This window comes from Oncorhynchus gorbuscha, linkage group LG10 (assembly GCF_021184085.1).
Source record: "Oncorhynchus gorbuscha isolate QuinsamMale2020 ecotype Even-year linkage group LG10, OgorEven_v1.0, whole genome shotgun sequence".
In the NCBI taxonomy this organism is placed as follows: domain Eukaryota; kingdom Metazoa; phylum Chordata; class Actinopteri; order Salmoniformes; family Salmonidae; genus Oncorhynchus; species Oncorhynchus gorbuscha.
In genome coordinates, this window is record NC_060182.1 from 47,551,390 (window position 1) to 47,578,363 (window position 26,974).

The 26,974-nt window shown below is 45.5% G+C and overlaps 1 protein-coding gene across 1 annotated transcript in view; it reads right to left on the bottom strand.

The window, feature by feature from the left end:
* LOC124046196 (agrin-like) overlaps positions 1–26,974 on the bottom strand; it is a 516,157-nt gene that overhangs the window by 121,348 nt on the left and 367,835 nt on the right. The window contains 4 exon segments of the mRNA XM_046366308.1: positions 307–471; positions 1,044–1,163; positions 3,309–3,414; positions 3,709–3,851. Of these exon segments, the coding sequence (XP_046222264.1) occupies positions 307–471; positions 1,044–1,163; positions 3,309–3,414; positions 3,709–3,851 (534 nt within the window).

The window sequence follows — 26,974 nt, forward strand, 5'->3', positions numbered from 1 at the left end:
CATGAAATGCGTTTATAAAAAGCAACATTTTCCCAGGACCCTTAGGCTACTAAAAATGTACCCCATGTGTGCAACTTCTGTAAGCACCTATACTCTACAGCTCTATACCACTATGCAAATGCGATGCAATGTTTTATTATAAAGGTACATCAGAGCTACCCAGGTCACCCTCCTCTCGTGCTCACTTTTGGCACCTCCCGATTTACAAATGAAGCAGTGCACAGGACCAAAACTCTTCTGTTCCCTACATCGGGACAGTTAATGTGAAGAAAACAGAAAGCAGCGACGTAGGAGGAGGTCTCTTACGTGTGCAGCCGCTCAAGTTCTCTGTGACAATGCCACGGAAGTTCCAGAAGCCTGGGTCACAGCGGTCGCACTTCTGTCCCCCGACGCCGGGCTTACAGGAGCACTGGCCGCTGCCCGGGTCACACGTCCCCTTGTAGGAGCCATACGGGTTACACTGACACGTACCTGGGGACACATTAAGGATAGGACTGAATGGATGATTTCATTAATGAGATCATTTTACACAGCTACAACATCAAAACAACAACTCTCCAGTCTGAGGCGATGCCAGAGGGGGATCAGATGGACCACTAAAGGACGGTTTCCCAGAAACTGATTAAGCTTAGTCCGGGATTCAATTGCGTATCTCAACTGAAAGCAGCAGAGGCTGCTGAGGGGAGCACGGCTCATAATAATGGCTGGAATGGAGTTTAATGGCTGCAATGGTGTGAATGGTATCAAACACAAGTTTGATACCATTCCAAATACTCCATTCCAGCCATTATTTTGAGCCATCCTCCCCTCAGCAGCACTGAATGAAAGAGCTTTTAGTCCAGTACTAGACTTGAATCTGTGTCCTGGAAACCGGCCCTATACGTAGACCTTCAAATATCACTACATATGCAGGTTTTCCTTTCCAGCAAATGTATATGCTAGGCTGTTTGAGTGCATCAATAAGTTAATACCATTGTGATGGATATAATACAAGTGGTCACAGGTGAGAGATCAGATGTCAGGTAAGAGGTTGGCACACTTACTGGTGCATCCAGCGAGTCCCACACCAAGGGCCGCCGTCTTGTTGTCGTGGCAACAGCCGTAGACTGACTGAATGCAGCGTTGTGGCGCTGTCAGCTCCGGTGGAGAGGTGGCTGATATCGCTGATGAGATGGGAACGAGGATGGAACAAAAGGGAGAGAAGAAAAGATAAAAACAAACTTTTTAGAGTGACAGTGAAGGCTCTTTTAAAAGGAGTTAGAAGACACAATCTCTGAACAACGTGCAACTTTTAGCGAACAATGAGGTTCACCTCGAGGGCCAGAGGTGAAAAGCTGGCATCTGGCTTCTCGATAACAATTCTACTTTCCCAATCCTGACAACGGCTCAAAATCAGGGAGAAATTATGCCATTACCTGAAAACAAACAATGGTGTTCCAAGTGGAACAGCTGACATTTGTCACATCCTAGGAGGCCTATTCTCTTCATTTGTTCTCCTGTGAAATTGCAGCATGCGACACAACATCTCTACAAGCTTTCAGAAGCAGAAAACAACAAGTCTGCGGCTGAATGTGATGGACTGGGCCAATCTGTGAGCGTATGTGTGTAGTTGTTTTGTCTGTGCGTGTGCCAAATTGTGTGTAGTTGTTTTGTCTGTGCGTGTGCCAAATTCCAAGCCGACGTGACAGCTCGAAAAGAAAACCCACATACAAAACACCCTAAACAAATATGTTACCCAACAGAGACTTGTGTATAAGGGAAACGAGAGCGCAAGATGGAAGGATGGAGGGAAAAGAGGGAGGGGGTTCAATGGACAAGGCAATATTTTATCTTATCGCTCAAACTCTCTCCAAGCCTTGGATCAAAATGGCCTCCACTCACTATTTCTTTCTTCCTCTCTTGTGTTTCTCATTTGGAGTTTGGAGGCTGCAGATACCGGCCCATAAATCACACTCTTACTGGTGTGGATATGAGCCGAAGCCTAATGGTGATGACTAGCTCTTTCTTTTTTCAGTGCTTTCCCACTCCAGTGATGGGCTTTGGACACAGTTCATTAACTTGCCACTTTTCAGTGCTCCTGCTGCTATCTGTACTGAGCCTATTAGGGCAAGGGAGAACTTTTAATTTCATATGTTCTTCAACCCTTCAAGGGTTTTCCTCTTCAGTGGCCATTGTCTGGCATAATGCAGTTCTCTCTGGTGTGAGAGTATTACTCTCTCTATCTCAAGGTCTGCTGCTGCCACGGCTCTGTACAGGTAGCCTTTGTATGTCTCCTAGGAGAGAATTGAGTGCCTCTGCACGTAGCAACGGTATATAGCACAGGATCTTTTTAGACCTCATGAAGACTTGAATCACTGACCCAGTTATCCGATAGAAAATGCAAAATATGACAGCTTGAAAGTTCTTCAGAGACAGCTGTCATAGATCAAAGAACTCCCAGAGACACCACACATAAGTTGTTTATAAACAACATAGGACAGTACAAAACAACAAGATCGTGTTGAGGTCAATCCCTGTTTGTTTTGTCTAGTTCGTGAAAGCCATTCATGAGTGTGTTTGAAGGCTTGGAGATCAAACCATGGTCAAAGACAAGTTCCTGCATGTATAGCTAATGAAGAAGGGCCCAATGAGATTCCCATTGATCTGAACTTTTTGGGAGAAGAAGAAGAAGAAGAGGACCCAGAGCTCGCACACCAATAGCATTCCACAAGAAAAGGGATTGATTATCCGCAGATGGTGGAGAAGCGTGACAGAAAGCAGCCAAAATGCCAGCTTAGCAGGGACAACTCTACAGGGATGTGAGTGTGAAATCCGAGCGTATCGCTCTCTTCTCTCCCTTTCGTTTGCTCCCTCCCTCTTTTTTTTAGGACAGCTAGGAATCAAACAGGCTGCAGTGATCATACAGAATCTTTTATGTGCCTTTGGCTTCACTCTGGCCTACTAGAGAAACATCTCTATACGGTCTCTTCAGTTAAAGCTTGTGGTTTGCAGCGCCAAGGCAGAGACTCGAGTATAACTAGTGTTCCCTACTGAACTGCCTAGCACCTGTGGTGGATGTCTCTAGAGAAATAGGAGCTTCTTCATGTTGAGCCTTTGGTAGCCACATGCACGTTAAGCCATATGTAGCCACATTGAATCTGGGAAATGACACTGTGTTGGATATGTAACCACCAAAGTGCTATTCAGAAGAAACAACAGAATTTCTGGGCGTTGCTTTATGACAAAGTAGTAAACTGTGAATCCCCTGTACGAGATGGATTATTACTCTGGCTGATCTTAGATCATTTATGGATGTCCAGGCATCTCACCTGTGCAGGGTCCCTGATTCTGGATCAGCAGATGCCTTTGCCTTTCACAACTGGCCTTCTTCATCTCACACTCATTGCTGTAGGTCTTCCCATCTGAGCCACACACCTGTGGAGAATTGTAGTCATACGCATATGAATGCTGGAACATAGCAGCGTGAGATAGCAATTTAATTTCAAATGACTTTATGTACATAGTTCATTTTCAAACCATGCGATAAGTTCCATCTCAATAAGAAAATTAAATTGCACTAATATTAACTGAATGTAAATGTCAGATGTCATGCATTCATTATCTAGGAATTACATAGGCTTGCGTGAAATGAAAACCACCACTATTTAAGTAAAAATCCAAGTAGAGGGTTGTTGTTTGGAAGGGTAAGTTATGGAGGTTAAGGCTTACCAGGTTGTGAGGCACGCGATTGCAGTCGAAGTCACAGACACAGCGGTCATCCTCTGTGTCCTCGTCCCACGAGCCTCCAAACGTACGACACCTATCCTGTTCGCAGCTCTCAACACCTGAGGCCGACCCTCCTGAACCACACTCTGCAAAGACAACAAACGGAGAAAAAACGAAAGTGGTTATTAACAGCCCAGCACAGACACACATTTAAGAACCCCTAACCTTTTGATACATCAGTAAAAATGCCTTCCATCTTTGTCCCCCCCCCCCAAAAAAAAGTTAATGGCAGAGTGTTAATACATTCAGAGCGCGCAACCTTTTGATGTTGGAATTTTCCTCACGTTGGCACTGAGATTGAACCAAAGGCGCTGCTGGAAGTACAAGATAATGACCAACCATGGAGAGGACCAGCAATTGACAAAATAAATTAGGCACAACATTGCTGCGGCACCAGTGAGGCATCCTTTACATTTCAATTAAAGTTGAAGATAGAGGGAGGAGGAAAATATTATCACTTGCATCCCTGCGAGGGGGAATCAATGCAAGAGCCTGTTTCATGGACACAGATTTCATGATATGAGGAAGCCACTAATTGCACAGTGTTCTGTAAGATCCAATTATCAATCCACTCCAGTAGTGCTGAACGGTTAGTGCTTTTTGAGGTTCGTTTCGGTTTGATTATAAAAAAGTATTATTTTTTAAATGTATTTTTTAATTTCAAGTTTTACATTAAATGCACGATGCATTATGTGGGTTGAATGCTGTAACAACACAGACTATCAATAAAAGTCCCATGATGGTAGTGACTGCCCATGCCTGCTGATCACTCATGAACCATCATTTATACACATTACTTTAATAAAATATTTTTGTTATTATGTATATTACGTTTGTTTTATTTGATGACTTTATTTCATTCCAAGTCATCATTTCAGCCCAACAGAGCTGCTGCCTACGCTGTCTGACAAAAATCACTATTTTAGTAGTTTTTCTAAATAAACATACTCTTTTGACTGCTGAATACAAACTATTAATCGCTTAGCTCATGTTTTTTCCGGTAGACATACCTCAAAGAAACTGCTCTATGTATCCCCTCTTGTTATTGCATATGATCTGATTTACCTCTAGAGAAACTGCAGTGCAATGTGCGCATTGAGGTCACCGAATAAAACAGAATGAAATTCAAATAATTAAACCGATGTCGGTCAAAAAGTTGTTTAAAAACCGAAAAATACACCTTTTCACCAGACTTCACAGAGAAAAGTCATTCAGATGCTTTTTGTATTGGCGACTGTGGAAGGTAAACTTTTAATTTACTGTAAAACAGTCAACTTCACTGGATCAAAGAGGCCTTTTCAAAGAGCCGTCCTTGAAATGTTTATGAAAATGGTTCTTCAGAGAGCGGTAACAAGGACAAACGACCATCCGGAATTATTTCCAAAGATCAGAGACTGAAAAAATATTGGAATAGAGATTTCCATAGAAATATAATATACAGCACCTTCAGAAAGTATTCACACCCCTTGACTTTTTCCACAATTTGATGTGTTACAGCCTAAATTTAAAATAAATTAAATTGAGATTTTGTGTCATTGGCCTTCAGTGGAATTACGTTTTTCAAATGAATTAAACATGAAAAGCTGAAATGTCTTGAGTCATTAAGTATTCAACCCTTTTGTTATGGCCTAAATAAGTTCAGGAATAAAAATGTGTGTCACGACTTCTACTGAAGTCGGTTCCTCTCCTTGTTCGGGCGGTCGACGTCACCGGTATTCTAGCCATCGCCAATCCATTTTTCATTTTCCATTTGTTTTGTCTTGTTTTTCCACACACCTGGTTTTCAATCCCTCATTACGTGTTGTGTATTTAACCCTCTGTTCCCCCCATGTCTTTGTGTGGTACTGTTTGTTGTAAGTGCTTGTGCACATGTTGACTGGTCCGCGTCGGGTTTTGTACCCATGCTGGTTATTTCTTTATTTCTTTCAAACACAGATTAAACCATAAAGACCAGGGAGATTTCCCACTGCCTCGCAAAGAAGGGCACCTGTTGGTAGATGGGTAAAAAAAAGGAGACATTGAATAGCGCTTGGAGCAATTATACTTTGGACAGTTTATCAATATACCCAGTCACTACAAAGACACAGGCGTCCTTCCTAACTCAGTTGCCGGAGAGGAAAGAAACTGCTCAGGGATTTAACCATGAGGCAAATGGTAACTTTGGCTGTGATAGGAGATAACTGATGATGGATCAACAACATTGTTGATACTCCACAATAATGACCTAATTGACATAGTGAAAAGAAGGAAACTAAAGTAATACTGCAAAACATGTGGCAAAGTAATTCAATACAAAGTGTTATGTTTGGGGCAAATCCAATACAACAGCCTACTGAGGTCCACTCTCAATATCTTCAAGCATAGTGGTGGCTTTTTCATGTTATGGATATCCTTGTAATTGTTAAGGACTGGGGAGTCTTTTAAAGATAAAACAGAAATGGAATAAAGATAATCACAGGCAAAATCCTAGAGGAATTAGTCTGCTTTCCACCATGATGAATTCACCTTTCATCAATAACCTAAAACACAAGTCCAAATCTACACAGGAGTTGCTTACAAGGAAGACAGTGAATTACATTTACATTTAAGTCATTTAGCTGACGCTCTTATCCAGAGCGACTTACGGCCCGAGTTCGTTTTTTTTAACCTTTATTTAACTAGGCAAGTCAGATAAGAACAAATTCTTATTTTCAATGACAGCCTAGGAACAGTTTAACTTCCTTGTTCAGGGGAAGAACGACATATTTTTACCAGCTCGGGGATTCAATCTTGCAACCTTTCGGTTACTAGTCCAACACTCTAACCACTAGGCTACCTACAGGTGACTTACATCTACCTGAAAATGTATGAAAAGACCAGAAAATGATTGTCTACCAATGACCAATTTGATAGAGCTTAAATAATTATGAAAAAAAAGAATGGGGTATGAAAGGTGGGAAAAGGACCACACTAAGTATGATCCCCAGCTGCCTCCAATTGGGAACCATACTCACAACAACATAGACATTCAAGACTAGAACATCCCCTAGTCACGCTCTGACCTATTGGGCTAAGGGAACCCAAGGGCTCTCTATGGTCAGGGCGTGACAGTACCCCCCCCCCCCCTCAAAGGTGCAGACTCCGACCACAAAACCTGAACCTGGATGGGGAGGGTTAGGGTGGGCAACTAGCATCGGTGGCAACTCCTGTGCGGGACGTAGCCCCCGCTCGGACCACGGATCTGCCCCTGAAGCCGGGCAGAACAACGTGCCCGGACTGGGCACCGGAGCAGGGGAAGGCTCCGGCCATGGAGCAGGACTGGACGCCGTGCCTGGACTGGGCACCGGCGCAGAGGAAGGCTCCTGCCATGGAGCGGGACTGGACACCGTGCCTGGAATGAGCACCGGCGCAGAAGAAGGCTCCGGCCATGGAGCGGGACTGGACGCCGTGCCTGGGCACCGGTGCAGAGGAAGGCTCCAGCCATGGCTCTGGCGCAGGAAGCTCCGGGCTGTGGAGAGTGACTGGAAGCTCTGGGCCGTTGACCGTCACTGGAAGCTCCGGACCGTTGACCGTCACTTGAAGCTCCGGACCGTTGACCGTCACTTGAAGCTCCGGACCGTTGCCCGTCACTTGAAGCTCCGGACCGTTGCCCGTCACTGGAAGCTCCGGACCGTTGCCCGTCACTGGAAGCTCCGGACCGTTGACCGTCACTGGAAGCTCCGGACCGTTGACCGTCAATGGAAGCTCCGAACCATCACTGGAAGCTCTGGACTGTGAACGTTCACTGGAAGTTCTGGACTGTGAACCGTCGCTGGAGGTTCCGGGCTGTAGACCGTCGTTGGAGACTCCAGACTGTACACACACACTGGTGGACGAGTGCGGGGAGCCGGCACAGGACGTACCGGGCTGGGGAGGTGCACAGGAGGCCTGGTGCGTGGAGCCGGCACAGGTGGCACCGGACTGATGACACGCTCTGACGGTGACGGTCGCTGAAGGTTCTGGTCGCTGAAGGTTCCGGGCTGTAGACCGTCGTTGGAGACTCCAGACTGTACACACGCACAGGAGGCCTGGTGCGTGGAGCCGGCACAGGTGGCACCGAACTGATGACACGCTCTTCAGGGCGAGTGCGGGGAGCCGTCGCAGGACGTACTGAGCTGGGGAGGCGCACTGAAGGCCTGGTGCATGGAGCCGGCACAGGACCTACAGGGCTGAGGAGGTGCTTTTCAGGGCGAATGCGCTGCAGAATACACCTAACCAACATCTCTCCCTGATCTCCTTCCTCCAACAGCTCCATTAACTCCCCGACGGTCTCTGGCTCTCTCCTCGACCGACTGACTGCCCCCCCCCCCCCCCCCAAAAAAATCTTGGGATTTCTGTGGCCGCGGACCCCGGCGGCGTCGCTGTCCTCCTATACTCCTTGGCGACTCCCACCAAAGGAAGGGTCTCGCATCCACACAATTTTTCCCATGTCCAGCTTTCCTTTACACTGCTTGGTCCTGTAGTGGTGGGATATTCTGGCACGTTCGTCGTATACATAATGAGCGGACCAAGGCGCAGCGTGAGTAGAGTTCCACATATTTATTAAAGTGAACCTTCAAAAAACAACAAAGAACGAACCTGCAAGGGCTCTCTATGGTCAGGGCGTGACATGACCACAATGTTTTATTTGATACAAACAAAATGGGAGGTAGTTCAGCCCTGGAGCCCTTCTTTTGATATTCTAATAGTTGACACCAGCTACACTTACAAGACTCCTGTGGGAAATGAAGGAATGGGGGAGAGAGAGCAAGAGAGAGAAAGGGAGAAAAACCAAGATAGAGAGAGAGAGAGAGCGATATTCCACAGGCAGACAGAGGAAGATGTTACAAGAATGATGCAAGTTATCCTTTTGATATCCTCCAGACCAGTTATAATGCTTATTGTACAACACTTAAAACCAGATGTAAAGTACTAGGGAGCCCAAATGCCTCTTTTGACCATCTGAATCACTCCCATCTGTATTGACGGGGTGCGCTAGCAAGGCCCCCACTGGCCCTAATGGGTAAATCAATAGTGTAGTCGTGGAAGTGCCAATTAGCATAACCCATCTTCTTAAGTGGATTATGGGGCAGGTCACATTGTAGCGAGCAATGCAGGGACAAGAGGAGCAGCAGTCCGTCTCCTCAGCCTGATATGGGTCATCAACAATGGACTCTGACAGGCTCGAGGGGTCGATAGAATGGATGGGAATTCACTTTATTGGGATTCGCTATCATTGTGACTGTGTTGATTATGATGAATGGGGATGATAAAAAAGGATTGTAAAATGGATTTGACACCACTATATAAGAGGCCATTTTGTGAGTCTTCTAAAGCTTAATGCGATATTGCATTGCAAAATGTCTGTCAGCACCATACGATGAGCCCACACGCTATCTGATCCGGGACAGTGATAGGCCATAATGACGGGTTCCCATGCAAATGCATGAGTCAACTGACCACAAAGCAGCTGTTACATAAACAAGGCCCCGATCTGCCTGGCCAACTGAGTCCATTTATGCAAACTTGCCATGAAAAGGGAAATGTGGGAGTGTGAGCCGAGAGAGCCTTCACAACCCGATTCATATTCTGCTCATGCACGTCCAAACTCAAGGAATATAAAAATATAAAACTAAACCTAAGAAATGGAATAAATAAAAGTGAATAGAGGGTGGGAGTTAAACGAAGGAGGGGGGCAGTAATTAGCTGTTGGTCTTTGATGTGGCTGCCACCCGCACTGCCTATGAACCTTTTAATTAGCAGAGAAGATGTCTGCATCAGCTATTCTCCCAGCACCCGTGTCTGCCTGCTTCTTTTACTCAATCATGTCAGAACCAGACTTGGCGTAGACTTGGCGCTCCGGTACCGCTTGACGTGTGGCTTGCCGTGTGGTAGCAGAGAGAACAGTCTATGACCAAAAGGAAAATGGAGAACAAGCTATAAAGGAAAAATACTGGAGTTTTGGTGCAGTTACAGCCAACTCGCTCAGAAATATTGCGATAGTCAAAATGATATACTGTAGTATAGTGTCAAAATAAATATCCAGGACCTCCCGAATGGTGCAATGGTCTAAAGCACTGCATCGCAGTTGTGCCACGAGAGATCCTGGTTCTAATGCAGGCTCTGTCGCAGCCAGCTGTGACTGGGAAAACCATTGAGCGGTGCACAATTGGCCTAGCATTGTCCGGGTTAGGGGAGGGTTTGGCCAGCAGGGATGTTCTTGTCCCGTCGCGCATTAGTGACTCCTGTGGCGAGCTGGGTGCAATCCACGCTGACACGGTCACCAGGTGTACGGTGTTTCCTCTGACACATTGGTTCAGCTGGCTTCGGAGTTAAGCAGGCGTTGTGTCAAGAAGCTGTGCTGCTTGGCTTGGTTGTGTTTCGACCTTCGCCTCTCCCAAGTCCGTATGGGAGTTGCAGCGATGAGACAAGACTGGAACTACCAATTGGATACAAAGAAATTGGGGAGAAAATCATTAATAAAAATAATATCCCGATATATAACCAGTGGTGTAAAAATACTTGAAAGTACTACTTAAGCCATTTTTGGGGGTATCTGTTCTTAACTTTACTATTTATATTTTTGACAACTGTTACTTTTACTTCACTACATTTCGAAAGAAAATGTTTACTCTATACATTTTCCCTGACACCCAAAAGTAATGTTTTTGAATGCTTAGCAGGACAGGAAAATAGTCTAATTCAAACACTTATCAAGAGAACATCCCTGGTCATCCCTACTGTCTCTGATCGGACTCCCTAACCCTATGCTTCATTTGTATATTATGTCTGAGTGTTGGAACGTGCCCCTTGCTATCCGTAAATAAATACACATTTAAAAAATGGTGCTGTCTGGTTTGCTTAATATAAGGAGTTTTAAATGATTTATACTTTCACTTTTGATACTTACAGTTGAAGTTTGAAGTTTACATACACCATAGCCAAATACATTTAAACTCAGGTTTTCACAATTCCTGACATTTAATCCTAGTAAAAATTCCCTGTCTTAGGTCAGTTAGGATCACCACTTTATTTTAAGAATGTGAAATGTCAGAATAATAGTAGAGAGAATTATTTATTTCAGCTTTTATTTCCTTCACCACATTCCCAGTGGGTCAGAAGTTTACATACACTTAATTAGTATTTGGTAGCATTGTCTTTAAATTGTTTAACTTGGGTCAAACGTTTTGGTGCGCCTTCCACAAGCTTCCCACAATAAGTTGGGTTAATGTTGGCCCATTCTGTCATGTTTTGTCATTAATTATCATGTCTTGTCCCTGTGCTTCCCCTTCTATTCGTTTCCCTCTGCTGGTCTTATTAGGTTCTTTCCCTCTTTCTATCCCTCTCTCTCCCCCTCCCTCTCTCACTCTCTCGCTCTCTCTTCTCTCTATCGTTCCGTTCCTGCTCCCAGCTGTTCCTATTCCCCTAATCAATCATTTAGTCTTCCCACACCTGTTCCCGATCCTTTTCCCTGATTAGAGTCCCTATTTCTCTCCTTGTTTTCCGTACCTGCCCTGTCGGATCCTTGTCTATATTCTCCGTGCTGTGTCTATGTTTTGCCCTGTCGTGTCGTGTTTCCCTCAGATGCTGCGTGGTGAGCAGGTGTCTGAGTCTGCTAGGTTCAAGTGCCTTCCCGAGGCAACCTGCAGTTCTTGATCAAGTCTCCAGTCTGTTCTCGTCTTTACGAGTAGTATTATGCCTTTTGTTTTGTTAAGTATCTTACTGGATTAAATACTCTGTTTTCGCCAAGTCGCTTTTGGGTCCTCATTCACCTGCATAACAGAAGGATCCGACCAAGGAATGGACCCAGCGACTACAGAGGCTCGTAACACTGCCGTCAAGATCCAAGGAGCCATGCTCGGCAGACACGAGCAGGAATTGTCTGCTGCTCGCCATGCCGTGGAGAACCTGGCCGCTCAGGTTTCCGACCTCTCTGGACAGTTCCAGAGTCTTCGTCTCGTGCCACCTGTTACTTCCTGGCCTGCCGAGCCTCCGGAACCTAGGGTTAATAACCCACCTTGCTACTCCGGGCAGCCCACGGAGTGCCGCTCCTTTCTCACCCAGTGTGATATTGTGTTCTCTCTCCAACCCAACACATACTCTAGCGAGAGAGCTCGGGTTGCTTACGTCATTTCACTCCTTACTGGCCGGGCCCGAGAGTGGGGCACAGCTATCTGGGAGGCAAGGGCTGATTGTTCTAACAATTACCAGAACTTTAAAGAGGAGATGATTCGGGTTTTTGACCGTTCAGTTTTTGGTGGGGAGGCTTCTAGGGCCCTGGCTTCCCTATGCCAAGGTGATCGATCCATAACGGATTACTCTATAGAGTTTCGTACTCTTGCTGCCTCTAGTGACTGGAACGAGCCGGCGCTGCTCGCTCGTTTTCTGGAGGGACTCCACACAGTGGTCAAAGATGAGATTCTCTCTCGGGAGGTTCCTTCCAGTGTGGACTCTTTGATTGCTCTCGCCATCCGCATAGAACGACGGGTAGATCTTCGTCACCAAGCTCGTGGAAGAGAGCTCGCGTCAACGGTGTTTCCCTGCTCCGCATCGCAACCATCTCCCTCCTCTGGCTCAGAGACTGAGCCCATGCAGCTGGGAGGTATTCGCATCTCGACCAAGGAGAGGGAACGGAGGATCACCAACCGCCTGTGCCTCTATTGCGGATTTGATGGACATTTTGTCAATTCATGTCCAGTAAAGGCCAGAGCTCATCAGTAAGCGGAGGGCTACTGGTGAGCGCTACTACTCAGGTCTCTTCATCTAGATCCTGTACTACTATGTCGGTCCATCTACGCTGGACCGGTTCGGGTGCTACATGCAGTGCCTTGATTGACTCTGGGGCTGAGGGTTGTTTCATGGACGAAGCATGGGTTCGGAAACATAACATTCCTTTCAGACAGTTAGACAAGCCTACGCCCATGTTTGCCTTAGATGGTAGTCATCTTCCCAGTATCCGATTTGAGACACTACCTTTAACTCTCACAGTATCTGGTAACCACAGTGAGACTATTTCTTTTTTGATTTTTCGTTCACCTTTTACACCTGTTGTTTTGGGTCATCCCTGGCTAGTATGTCATAATCCTTCTATTAATTGGTCTTGTAATTCTATCCTATCCTGGAACGTATCTTGTCATGTGAAGTGCTTAATGTCTGCCATTCCTCCCATTTCTTCTGTCCCCACTTCTCAGGAGGAACCTGGCGATTTGACAGGAGTGCCGGAGGAATATCATGATCTGCACACGGTCTTCAGTCGGTCCCGAGCCAACTCCCTTCCTCCTCACCGGTCGTATGATTGTAGTATTGATCTCCTTCCGGGGACCACTCCTCCTCGGGGTAGACTATACTCTCTGTCGGCTCCCGAACGTAAGGCTCTCGAGGATTATTTATCTGTGTCTCTTGACGCCGGTACCATAGTGCCTTCTTCCTCTCCGGCCGGGGCGGGGTTCTTTTTGTTAAGAAGAAGGACGGTACTCTGCGCCCCTGCGTGGATTATCGAGGGCTGAATGACATAACGGTTAAGAATCGTTATCCGCTTCCCCTTATGTCATCAGCCTTCGAGATTCTGCAGGGAGCCAGGTGCTTTACTAAGTTGGACCTTCGTAACGCTTACCATCTCGTGCGCATCAGAGAGGGGGACGAGTGGAAAACGGCGTTTAACACTCCGTTAGGGCATTTTGAGTACCGGGTTCTGCCGTTTGGTCTCGCCAATGCGCCAGCTGTTTTTCAGGCATTAGTTAATGATGTTCTGAGAGACATGCTGAACATCTTTGTTTTTGTCTATCTTGACGATATCCTGATTTTTTCACCGTCACTCGAGATTCATGTTCAGCACGTTCGACGTGTTCTACAGCGCCTTTTAGAGAATTGTCTCTACGTAAAGGCTGAGAAGTGCTCTTTTCATGTCTCCTCCGTTACTTTTCTCGGTTCCGTTATTTCCGCTGAAGGCATTTAGATGGATTCCGCTAAGGTCCAAGCTGTCAGTGATTGGCCCGTTCCAAGGTCACGTGTCGAGTTGCAGCGCTTTTTAGGTTTTGCTAATTTCTATCGGCGTTTCATTCGTAATTTCGGTCAAGTTGCTGCCCCTCTCACAGCTCTTACTTCTGTCAAGACGTGTTTCAAGTGGTCCGGTTCCGCCCAGGGAGCTTTTGATCTTCTAAAAGAGCGTTTTACGTCCGCTCCTATCCTCGTTACTCCTGACGTCACTAGACAATTCATTGTCGAGGTTGACGCTTCAGAGGTAGGCGTGGGAGCCATTCTATCCCAGCGCTTCCAGTCTGACGATAAGGTTCATCCTTGCGCTTATTTTTCTCATCGCCTGTCGCCATCTGAGCGCAACTATGATGTGGGTAACCGTGAACTGCTCGCCATCCGCTTAGCCCTAGGCGAATGGCGACAGTGGTTGGAGGGGGCGACCGTTCCTTTTGTCGTTTGGACAGACCATAAGAACCTTGAGTACATCCGTTCTGCCAAACGACTTAATGCCCGTCAAGCTCGTTGGGCGTTGTTTTTTGCTCGTTTCGAGTTTGTGATTTCTTACCGTCCGGGTAGCAAAAACACCAAGCCTGATGCCTTATCCCGTCTGTTTAGTTCTTCTGTGGCTTCTACTGATCCCGAGGGGATTCTTCCTTATGGGCGTGTTGTCGGGTTAACAGTCTGGGGAATTGAAAGACAGGTTAAGCAAGCACTCACGCACACTGCGTCGCCGCGCGCTTGTCCTAGTAACCTCCTTTTCGTTCCTGTTTCCACTCGTCTGGCTGTTCTTCAGTGGGCTCACTCTGCCAAGTTAGCTGGTCATCCCGGTGTTCGAGGCACTCTTGCGTCTATTCGCCAGCGCTTTTGGTGGCCGACTCAGGAGCGTGACACGCGCCGTTTCGTGGCTGCTTGTTCGGACTGCGCGCAGACTAAGTCGGGTAACTCTCCTCCTGCCGGTCGTCTCAGACCGCTCCCCATTCCTTCTCGACCATGGTCTCACATCGCCCTAGACTTCATTACCGGTCTGCCTTTGTCTGCGGGGAAGACTGTGATTCTTACGGTTGTCGATAGGTTCTCTAAGGCGGCACATTTCATTCCCCTCGCTAAACTTCCTTCCGCTAAGGAGACGGCACAAATCATCATCGAGAATGTGTTCAGAATTCATGGCCTCCCGTTAGACGCCGTTTCAGACAGAGGTCCGCAATTCACGTCACAGTTTTGGAGGGAGTTCGGTCGTTTGATTGGTGCGTCCGTCAGTCTCTCTTCCGGGTTTCATCCCCAGTCTAACGGTCAAGCAGAGAGGGCCAATCAGACGATTGGTCGCATACTACGCAGCCTTTCTTTCAGAAACCCTGCGTCTTGGGCAGAACAGCTCCCCTGGGCAGAATACGCTCACAACTCGTTTCCTTCGTCTGCTACCGGGTTATCTCCGTTTCAGAGTAGTCTGGGTTACCAGCCTCCTCTGTTCTCATCCCAGCTTGCCAAGTCCAGCGTTCCCTCCGCTCAAGCGTTTGTCCAACGTTGTGAGCGCACCTGGAGGAGGGTGAGGTCTGCACTTTGCCGCTACAGGGCACAGACTGTGAGAGCCGCCAATAAACGCAGGATTAAGAGTCCAAGGTATTGTTGCGGCCAGAGAGTGTGGCTTTCCACTCGCAACCTTCCTCTTACGACAGCTTCTCGTAAGTTGACTCCGCGGTTCATTGGTCCGTTCCGTGTCTCCCAGGTCGTCAATCCTGTCGCTGTGCGACTGCTTCTTCCGCGACATCTTCGTCGCGTCCATCCTGTCTTCCATGTCTCCTGTGTCAAGCCCTTTCTTCGCACCCCGTTCGTCTTCCCTCCCCCCTCCCGTCCTTGTCGAGAGCGCACCTATTTACAAGGTACGTAAGATCATGGACATGCGTTCTCGGGGACGGGGTCACCAATACTTAGTGGATTGGGAGTGTTACGGTCCTGAGGAGAGGAGTTGGGTTCCGTCTCGGGACGTGCTGGACCGTTCGCTTATTGATGATTTCCTCCGTTGCCGCCAGGGTTCCTCCTCGAGTGCGCCAGGAGGCGCTCGGTGAGTGGGGGTACTGTCATGTTTTGTCATTAATTATCATGTCTTGTCCCTGTGCTTCCCCTTCTATTCGTTTCCCTCTGCTGGTCTTATTAGGTTCTTTCCCTCTTTCTATCCCTCTCTCTCCCCCTCCCTCTCTCACTCTCTCGCTCTCTCTTCTCTCTATCGTTCCGTTCCTGCTCCCAGCTGTTCCTATTCCCCTAATCAATCATTTAGTCTTCCCACACCTGTTCCCGATCCTTTACCCTGATTAGAGTCCCTATTTCTCTCCTTGTTTTCCGTACCTGCCCTGTCGGATCCTTGTCTATATTCACCGTGCTGTGTCTATGTTTTGCCCTGTCGTGTCGTGTTTCCCTCAGATGCTGCGTGGTGAGCAGGTGTCTGAGTCTGCTAGGTTCAAGTGCCTTCCCGAGGCAACCTGCAGTTCTTGATCAAGTCTCCAGTCTGTTCTCGTCTTTACGAGTAGTATTATGCCTTTTGTTTTGTTAAGTATCTTACTGGATTAAATACTCTGTTTTCGCCAAGTCGCTTTTGGGTCCTCATTCACCTGCATAACACATTCCTCCTGACAGAGCTGGTGTAACTGAGTCAGGTTTGTATGCATCCTTGCTCGCACACGCCTTTTAATTTCTGCCCACAAATGTTCTATAGGATTGAGGTCAGGGCTTTGCGATGGCCACTCCAATACCTTGACTTTGTTGTCCTTGAGCCATTTTGCCACAACGTTGGAAGAATGCTTGGGGTCATTGTCCATTTGGAAGACCCATTTGTGACCAAGCTTTAACTTCCTGATGTCTTGAAATGTTGCTTCAATATATCCACATCATTTTCCTTCCTCATGTAGCCATCTATTTTCTGAAGGGCACCAGTCCCTCCTGCAGCAAAGCACCCCCACAACATGATGCTGCCACCCTCGTGCTTCAAGGTTGGGATGGTGTTCTTCGGCTTGCAAACCTCCCCCTTTTTCCTTCAAACATAACGATGGTCATTATGACCAAACTGTTCTATTTTTGTTTCATCAGACTAGTGGACATTTCTCCAAAAAGTACGATCTTTGTTCCCATGTGCAGTTACAAACCATAGTCTGGCTTTTTTTATGGCAGTTTTGGAGCAACGGCTTCTTCCTTGTGTAGTGGAGAATCGTCTCAGAAATATAACACTCTTAAAATAACTTGTGAATTCAATATACACTTTAATACAAAGTAGAAAAACTGAGGCCTTCCATGGAAGGACCCTATCACAAACACAACAGAGCTGAGCCCCTCCATGGAAGGACCCTATCACAAACACAACAGAGCTGAGCCCCTCCATGGAAGGACCCTATCACAAACACAACAGAGCTGAGCCTCTCCATGGAAGGACCCTATCACAAACACAACAGAGCTGAGCCCCTCCATGGAAGGACCCTATCACAAACACAACAGAGCTGAGCCCCTCCATGGAAGGACCCTATCACAAACACAACAGAGCTGAGCCCCCCCATGGAAGGACCCTATCACAAACACAACAGAGCTGAGCCCCCCCATGGAAGGACCCTATCACAAACACAACAGAGCTGAGCCCCCCCATGGAAGGACCCTATCACAAACACAACAGAGCTGAGCCCTTCCATGGAAGGACCCTATCACAAACACAACAGAGCTGAGCCCCTCCATGGAAGGACCCTATCACAAACACAACAGAGCTGAGCCCCTCCATGGAAGGACCCTATCACAAACACAACAGAGTTGAGCCCCTCCATGGAAGGACCCTATCACAAACACAACAGAGCTGAGCCCCTCCAGGGAAGGACCCTATCACAAACACAACAGAGCTGAGCCCCTCCATGGAAGGACCCTATCACAAACACAACAGAGCTGAGCCCCTCCATGGAAGGACCCTATCACAAACACAACAGAGCTGAGCCCCTCCATGGAAGGACCCTATCACAAACACAACAGAGCTGAGCCCCTCCATGGAAGGACCCTATCACAAACACAACAGAGCTGAGCCCCTCCATGGAAGGACCCTATCACAAACACAACATAGCTGAGCCCCTCCATGGAAGGACCCTATCACAAACACAACAGATCTGAGCCCCTCCATGGAAGGACCCTATCACAAACACAACAGAGCTGAGCCCCTCCATGGAAGGACCCTATCACAAACACAACAGAGCTGAGCCCCTCCATGGAAGGACCCTATCACAAACACAACAGAGCTGAGCCCATCCATGGAAGGACCCTATCACAAACACAACAGAGCTGAGCCCCTCCATGGAAGGACCCTATCACAAACACAACAGAGCTGAGCCCCTCCATGGAAGGACCCTATCACAAACACAACCGATCTGAGCCCCTCCATGGAAGGACCCTATCACAAACACAACAGAGCTGAGCCCCTCCATGGAAGGACCCTATCACAAACACAACAGAGCTGAGCCCCTCCAGGGAAGGACCCTATCACAAACACAACAGAGCTGAGCCCTTCCATGGAAGGACCCTATCACAAACACAACAGAGCTGAGCCCCTCCATGGAAGGACCCTATCACAAACACAACAGAGCTGAGCCCCTCCATGGAAGGACCCTATCACAAACACAACAGAGCTGAGCCCCTCCATGGAAGGACCCTATCACAAACACAACAGAGCTGAGCCCCTCCATGGAAGGACCCTACCACAAACACAACAGAGCTGAGCCCCTCCATGGAAGGACCCTATCACAAACACAACAGAGCTGAGGCCCTCCATGGAAGAACCCTATCACAAACATAACAGAGCTGAGCCCCTCCATGGAAGGACCCTATCACAAACACAACAGAGCTGAGCCCCTCCATGGAAAGAGACCACTCTCATATTACAGAGTCCTGCCTTTCTAGGATTCTGTCTTTGCATAATGTATAGAGTCCCTTCCCTCTATATGAAAATAGCTTCACTTGACCTTTTATTATTTTCTTCTCATCTCAGAGCTAGTTCACACCCACTAACGCTCATATCTGATTTTGGTTAGGTTATAATGATGGTAGACCTCTTTCCATGTTCTAAAAATAATGTATGTATTGCATGCTTATGTTTCACGTGTTAGTCATCAGTTATCTTGCTTCCATCTTTCTTTCTGTATCCTGCTGATCATAGTATGTCCAGCTGTCATAAATGTTCGTATGGTCTGGGTTAATGTACTCTTTCAAAAATAGAGAATAGCCTGGGTGTCATAAGGCCTGGGTGACATCTTCTCTTAATGTGCATGTCCTTGCTATTTCAGCCTGGCAACTAGACCTATTTAATGCTCAGCTCTCTCCTTAATGGTTCGCTCCAACACTTGCTGAGCGGCCATTCAGGTTATGTCGATATAGGGCTCGTTTTTACTGTGGATATAGATACTTTTCTACCTGTTTCCTCTAGCATCTTCACAAGGTCCTTTGCTGTTGTTTTGGGATTGATTTGCCCTTTTCGCACAAAAGTACATCCCATTCTAGGAGACAGCTGCGTGGTCCCATGGTGTTTATTCTTGCGTACTATTGTTTGTACAGATGAACATGCACGTTCAGGCATTTGGAAATTGCTCCCAAGGATGAACCAAACTTGTGGAGGTCTACAATTATTTTCTGAGGTATTTGGCTGATTTCTTTCGATTTTCCCATGATGTCAAGCAAATAGGCACTGAGTTCGAAGGTAGGCCTTGAAATACATCCACAGGTACACCTCCAATTGACTCAAATGATGTCAATTAGCCTATCAGAAGCTTCTAAAGCAATTTTCCAAGCTGTTTAAAGGCACAGTCAACTTAGTGTATGTAGACTTCTGGCCCACTGGAATTATGATACAGTGAATTATAATTGAAATAACCTGGCTGCAATTTGTGGAGTGGTTGAAAAACAAGTTTTAATGACTCCAACATAAGTGTATGTAAACTTTCCGACTTCAACTGTAAGTATATTTTAGCAGTTACATTTACTTTTGATACTTAAGTATATTTAAGACCAAATACTTTTAGACTTTTACTGGGTCCCTTCTACTTTTACTTGAGTCATTTTCTATTAAGGTTTCTTAACTTTTACTCAAGTATGGCAATTGTGTACTTTTTCCACCACTGTATGTACCTATATAGACTTCCCCCCACTACTTCATACACGTCTGTGTTTTGAAGTGTATTAAGGGGGATCGAAAACAGTGTAGCCTTGGTCAGTCCAGACACGCTGGTGGCTTGTTGCTCCGGACTTGTGTTTGTTTATTTTCGCACCATTTGTCAGCCCCTCAGACAGACTGCTGCTGAAGGATGTGAGTCCAAATAAACCCCTGCTACATAAAGAAGGATGGAGTGGCAGGGAGAAGAGAGAGAAAGAAAAAGGTTTCAGAAAAGATAGATACAGGTGCTGCTGCGAAGGAGGACAAACCCCCTGATCTTCTTTTGAAGAGCTCTTTTCCACATCTCTCTCTCTCTCTCTCTCCATATTGGTGGGTGGATAGTGCATCACTGTGTGATATCCCAACTCATAATCCTGTTTAGTAAATGTGAATTCAATTAAAATGGGCCGGGACCCCAAGGTGATGCACTATGCTAACCTGCCACTTTGTCAATGTCGACAATGAAGCTGAGCCTGGGCCTAGTCGAGTGTGAAATTAAACAGGTGATAAATTCCCCCGTACAGCCAACAGTGGGGACACTGTCATTTTTCATTACCACTAAATAAAATGGGGAGAAAACACTTCCATTTCTCCTTGTGACTAATGAATATGATTTTTAAGTTGGGTCTAAATAAACAAATAAATCACTCATTCAATTCTCTGGAGTTGGAGAATTCTTCTGGTACTAAGTTACTACCCCATGAACAAAGCCCTGGCTTCTAGTTGAAAGGCGGGTTGTGGGTTAGTTTTTTATTTTATTATTAAAAATGTATTATATTTATTATTATTATTATTATTTATTTAACCAAGTAGGCTAGTTGAGAGCAAGTTCTCATTTGCAACTGCAACATGGCCAAGAAAATCTGCTAACCATGTGTATGTGACAAATACAATTTGATTTGATTTGAGATAAAGCAAAGCAGTGTGACACATTGAATAAACAATAAACAAGTCAATAACACAATAAACAAGTCAATGACGCAGTAGAAAAAAGAAAGTCTATATACAGTGTGTGCAAAAGGCATGAGGAGGTAGGCAATAAATAGGCCATAGGAGCGAATAATTACAATTTAGCAGATTAACACGAGTGATAAATGAGCAGATGATGATGTGCAAGTAGAGATACTGGTGTGCAAAAGAGCAGAAAAGTAAATAAATGTAAAAATGTATGGGGATGAGTTAGGTAGTTTGGGTGGGCTATTAACAGATGGACTATGTAGCAATTGGTTAGCTGCTCAGATAGTTGATGTTTAACCTCTCTGCGCACCGAACCCGTTAGCGGGATGAAATTCACCAACATACGGTGATCGTTACATAAATAGTCATATTTAACATTCATGAAAATACAAGTGTCTCACAAGTTTCGAAAGTGTAGCATCAGATTTAAAAAAGGATTTACTGCGAAAGAATACGATGCAATTATCTGAGGATAGAGCCCCATAAAAAACAACTATTTCAATCAGCACAGGCGTAACAAAATCACAAACTGCAATAAAATAAATAGCTTACCTTTGACGATCTTCCTCTGTTTGCAATCCCAATGCTCAATGTTACACAATGAATGGTCTTTTGTTTGATAAAATCCATTTTTATAGCCTAACACGAAACATTTTGTGAACCGCTCATTCCATTTTCACATTCAATGTAAATACACAGACTAAACGTGACTTTTCAGTCATGTTTGGTTTCATTGCAATCAACTGGTTTGATTGTAACACAACCAAACGTGATGGGTCATTTCGCGGGACATATTGACTGAAAGAACCGATTTGAAGACAACAAGTAATGACATCATTGTGCACCAATGATAAGACCGCTGTTTCGTGTATTGACTGTATTTTAACCCAATGATCACTGATCGTCTTGAAATCTAGCTGGGTAGATAGCCAATGAGCTGAGGTAAACGGCAATATGTAATGTTTATGTGTTGGAAGACCAACATGCAGTAAACTCCGGCATAAAGAGGTTCATTCGCCATTGAAGATTCATACCGGAAGGAGCAACGCATGTTACGCACAGCGTTGTTTTGGTAAAGCACATCTTCAGCTGTTTATATATCAATCTGTATGGCGACTAAGTCAGGGAAAGCTAAATCAAAGTCTAGGTATACAGATGTACACACAATTTGAGAAGAAATTGACCAGGAAAGTGAGACAGAGATTGTTGGAGGACGATTCATTTAGCGATTCCCAAATGGAGGAATATTTCTTGAACGGAAAGGACATCATTTTGGACTGGTAAGTTTTTCTCATGCCAATGCCGTTGTTTGAAATTAATAATATAAAATATTATTTGTGAAATGAAATAGCCTATTTGAGGCTGTTGAGGGGAGGGCAGGCCCACACCAATGGCCAAAGTGAAATGGAGACAGTAGATACAGCTGGTCTGTTGTAATATAATAAAGACAGTAGATTTAGCTGGTCTGTCATAATATTATGAGACAGTAGATCTAGCAGGTCTATAATAATATATTCAACCTTATGTTCTCTGTACTCTATATATATCTGTTTATTATACCTGTTGATACAGGGCTCATATGTGAAACTATTCTAACTGAACATTTTCACAGTGACACTGACTCCGAATGGGAGCCCCCAGTGCCAAGGTTTCCATCCCCCACTGACGCTGGTTCATCCAGCTCCTGCCACAAGTAGTGTTCATCTGCCCAATTTTATTTTTGCAGGCATGGATGTGCCTCAGGGCCAAAAGGGTACAGAATGGTGTCGTTGCTGTGTTCTTTGCAAAATGAAGTCCCCCATCACCTGCACCACATGCTTTGTGACCCTCTGCTTTACAGCAGAAAGAGACTGCTATGGCACCTGGCATCAGCAGCACAATATTGTGAAGAGGACTGAGGGTCTTCCAAATATTGAAAGTGTTATTTTGTAAATGTATGTATTTTCTTTTCATGTTTTTTCTCCATTTTTTGGGTGTGTGTGTTACAAAATACCAAAATGGTATTCTATATAGTTATTCCATTCAAAATGTATAACTTCACCAATTTGGCCACTTGGGTACATTTAGGCTACTTGTGTGGGACACCTGGGTGACTTCATGATACATTTTCATGTAGCACACTCATTTTGGAAGTTATCATTCTGAAACTTTGCACAAGTACTGTTGCCCTCTTATGTCTTTCACTGAAATTGTCCCCATCAAACATCTGAAAGTTTGTTTTGACTTATTCATTTTAAACATGATTATACAACAATAAAAATGAAAATATATATATTTTTTCATTGTATTATCTAAACCAGATCTATTGTGTTATATTCTCCTACTTTCAATTCACATTTAGACAAACTGCAAAGTGTTTTCTTTCAAATGAAACCAAGAATATGCATACCCTTGGTCCTGGGCCTGAGCTACAGGAAGTTAGATTTGGGTATGTCGTCAGGCGGAAACTGAAAAAAGGTAGGGGGTAGCTGTAAGAGGTTTTAAAGTTGGTGAGGGAAATGAAAGTCTCCAACTTCAGCGATTTTTGCAATTCGTTCCAGTTACTGTCAGCAGAGAACTGGAAGGAAAGGAGGCCAAATGAGGTGTTGGCATTGGGGATGATCAGTGAGATATACCTGCTCGAATGTGTGCTACGGGTGGGTGTTGTTATCGTGACCAGTGAACTGAGATAAGGCGGAGCTTTACCTAGCATAGACATATAGATTACCTGGAGCCAGTGGGTCTGGAGACGAATATTTAGCGAGGGCCAGCCGACAAGAGCATACAGGTCGCAGTGGTGGGTGGTATAAGGTGATTTGGTAACAAAATGGAAGGCACTGTGATAGACTACATCCAGTTTGCTATGTTGAGTGTTGGAAGCTATTTTGTAGGTGACATCGCCGAAGTCGAGGATTGGTAGGATAGTCCGTTTTACTCGGGTACGTTTGGCGGCGTGAGAGAAGGAGGCTTTGTTGTGAAATAGTAAGCCGATTCTAGATTTGATTTTTGATTGGAGATGTTTAATGTGAGTCTGGAAGGAGAGTTTACAGTCTAGCCAGACACCTAGCTATTTATAGTTGTCCACATATTCTAGGTCGGAACCGTCCAGGGTTAGGATGCTAGTCTGGCGGGCGGGTGCGGGCAGCGAACGGTTGAAAAGCATGCATTTGGTTTTACTAGCGTTTAAGAGCAGTTGAAGGCCACGGAAGGAGTGTTGTATGGCATTTAAGCTCAATAACACAGTAGGGAAAAAAGAGTCTATATACATTGTGTGCAAAAGGCACGAGGGAGGCGAATAATTACAATTTAGCAGATTAGCTGATTAGATGTCCACTGGACTGTCCATTAATCACGGTGCTCCATTCTGTTTATTTTGTTTTGTTTATTTATTTATTTTGTTTCTGTCGGCCCCAGCCGCGAACTCAGTGTGTAGTTAACTACACAGGTTGCCATTTTACCTGTTGTTGTTTTAGCTGATTAGCTGTTGTTGTCTCACCCGTTGTTGTCTTAGCTAGCTCTCCAAATCAACACCTGTGATTACTTTATGCCTCGCTGTATGTCTCTCTCATATGTCAATATGCCTTGTATACTGTTGTCGTGTCTTTGTCTATGCCGGATTAACAGATATGACATGAAAAACCTAGACTTTGCTTTCCTGACTGACTGCGTGTATTGGTCCTGACTTCCCTGAACAGTTGCATATCATGGTGACTATTCAATGCTATTGCAGTCCGACACAGGATGTTTTTGTGCTGGTCAAGGGCAGTCAAGTCTGGGGTGAACCAAGGGCTATATCTGTTCTTAGTCCTGCATTTTTTTAAAGGGGCATGCTTATCTAAGATGGTGAGGAAATTACTTTTAAAGAATGACCAGGCATCCTCGACTGACGGGATGAGGTCAATAACCTTCCAGGATACCCGGGCCAGGTCGATTAGAAAGGCCTGCTCGCAGAAGTGTTTTAGGGCGCGTTTGACAGTGGACAGGCAGATACATAGCGCATATAGGCAATGAGGCAATGATCGCTGAGATCCTGATTGAAAACAGCGGAGGTGTATTTGGAGGGCAAGTTGGTCAGGATAATGTCTATTAGGGTGCCCATGTTTATGGATTTAGTGTTGTACCTGGTTGGTTCCTTGATGATTTGTGTGAGATTGAGGGCATCTAGCTTAGATTGTAGCACGGCTGGGGTGTTAAGCATATCCCCGTTTAGGTCACCTAACAGAACAAACTCTGAAGCTAGATGGGGGGCGATCAATTCACAAATGGTGTCCAGGGCACAGCTGGGAGCGGAGGGGGGTGGATAGCAGGCGGCAACAGTGAGAGACTTATTTCTGGAGACGTTAAATTTTAAAATTAGAAGTTCAAACTGTTTGGGTATAGACCTGGAAAGTATGACAGAACTTTGGAGGCTATCTCTGCAGCAGATTGCAATTCCTCCCTCTTTGGCAGTTCTATCTTGTCGGAAAATGTTGTAACTGGTATGGAAATCTCAGAATTGTTGGTGACCTTCCTAAGCCAGGATTCAGACACGGCAAGGACATCAGGGTTGGCAGAGTGTGCTAAAGCAGTAAAACAAACTTAGGGAGGAGGCTTCTGATGTTGACATGCATGAAACCAAGGATTTTTTCGATCACAGAAGTCAACAAATGGGGGTGACAGGGGACACGCAGGGCCTGGTGTGTGTGTGTGTAAATACTATAGGTGCTGCTTGTGCGTATAATGATGATATGGGGCACAGTTTGCTTGTGTGTGTCTCTGAATGAGTGTGTATATACTACAGGTGCTGCTTGTGATTATAATGATGATATGGGTCAGTGTCTGTGTGTGCGTGTCTCTGAATGTGTGTGTATATACTACAGGTACTGCTTGTGATTATAATGATGATATGGGGCACAGTGTGTTTGTGTGTGTCTCTGAATGTGTGTATATACTATAGGTGCTGCTTGTGATAATGATCATGATATGGGGCACAGTGTGTTTGCGTGTGTCTGAATGTGTGTGTATATACTACAGGTGCTGCTTGTGATTATAATGATGATATGGGTCAGTGTCTGTGTGTGCGTGTCTCTGAATGTGTGTGTATATACTACAGGTACTGCTTGTGATTATAATGATGATATGGGGCACAGTGTGTTTGTGTGTGTCTCTGAATGTGTGTGTACATAGTACAGGTGCTGCTTGTGATTATAATGATGATATGGGGCACAGTGTCTGTGTGTGTGTCTCTGAATGTGTGTGTATATACTATAGGTGCTGCTTGTGATTATAATGATGATATGGGGCAGTGTCTGTGTGTGCGTGTCTCTGAATGTGTGTGTATATACTACAGGTACTGCTTGTGATTATAATGATGATATGGGGCACAGTGTGTTTGTGTGTGTCTCTGAATGTGTGTGTATATAGTACAGGTGCTGCTTGTGATTATAATGATGATATGGGGCACAGTGTCTGTGTGTGTGTCTCTGAATGTGTGTGTATATACTATAGGTACTGCTTGTGATTATAATGATGATATGGGGCACAGTGTGTTTGTGTGTACTATATGTGCAGTGTGTGTGTATCATGGCGCATTTCTTTCTGCTACACATACAAAAGGTTACTCAATTGAGTCAATGAGATTATTTTAAATCGACCACAACCAGCTGGGAGTTAACAGCTGGCGAACAGAGCTAGATAATGGCTCAGTGGCTCAGTGAGAGGGAGAGAAAACCCAGGACAGACTACTCTCACCCATTTACCCCCCCTTCCTCCCTCTGTCCATCTCTCAGTCCCTCCATCTACATAGCTCTTTCTCCACCCTTCCATCCCTATATCTTTATCTCCCCCTCTTTCCAACTCACCATCTCTCAATTTTCTCCCTATCCACCTCTCCATCTCTCCCCTTGTCTATGTTCCCCTTCTCCATCGCTCTCAGAATTTCTGGCAAGTGAAATTTGCTACGTGTTCACACTTCCTCAGACGATGACGATAGTCTCGGTGACGGTGACTCCGTCTGGCCACAAGGGACTATCGCTGACGTTGTATGCATGACAACCATACGGGGACAAAGACACACAGAGAGAGAGAGAGCTGATTGTCACAGACAGGAGCAATAGAACCTCTGGAACTGTGCCAGTAGTACAGAGGGGAGCAGTAGAACCT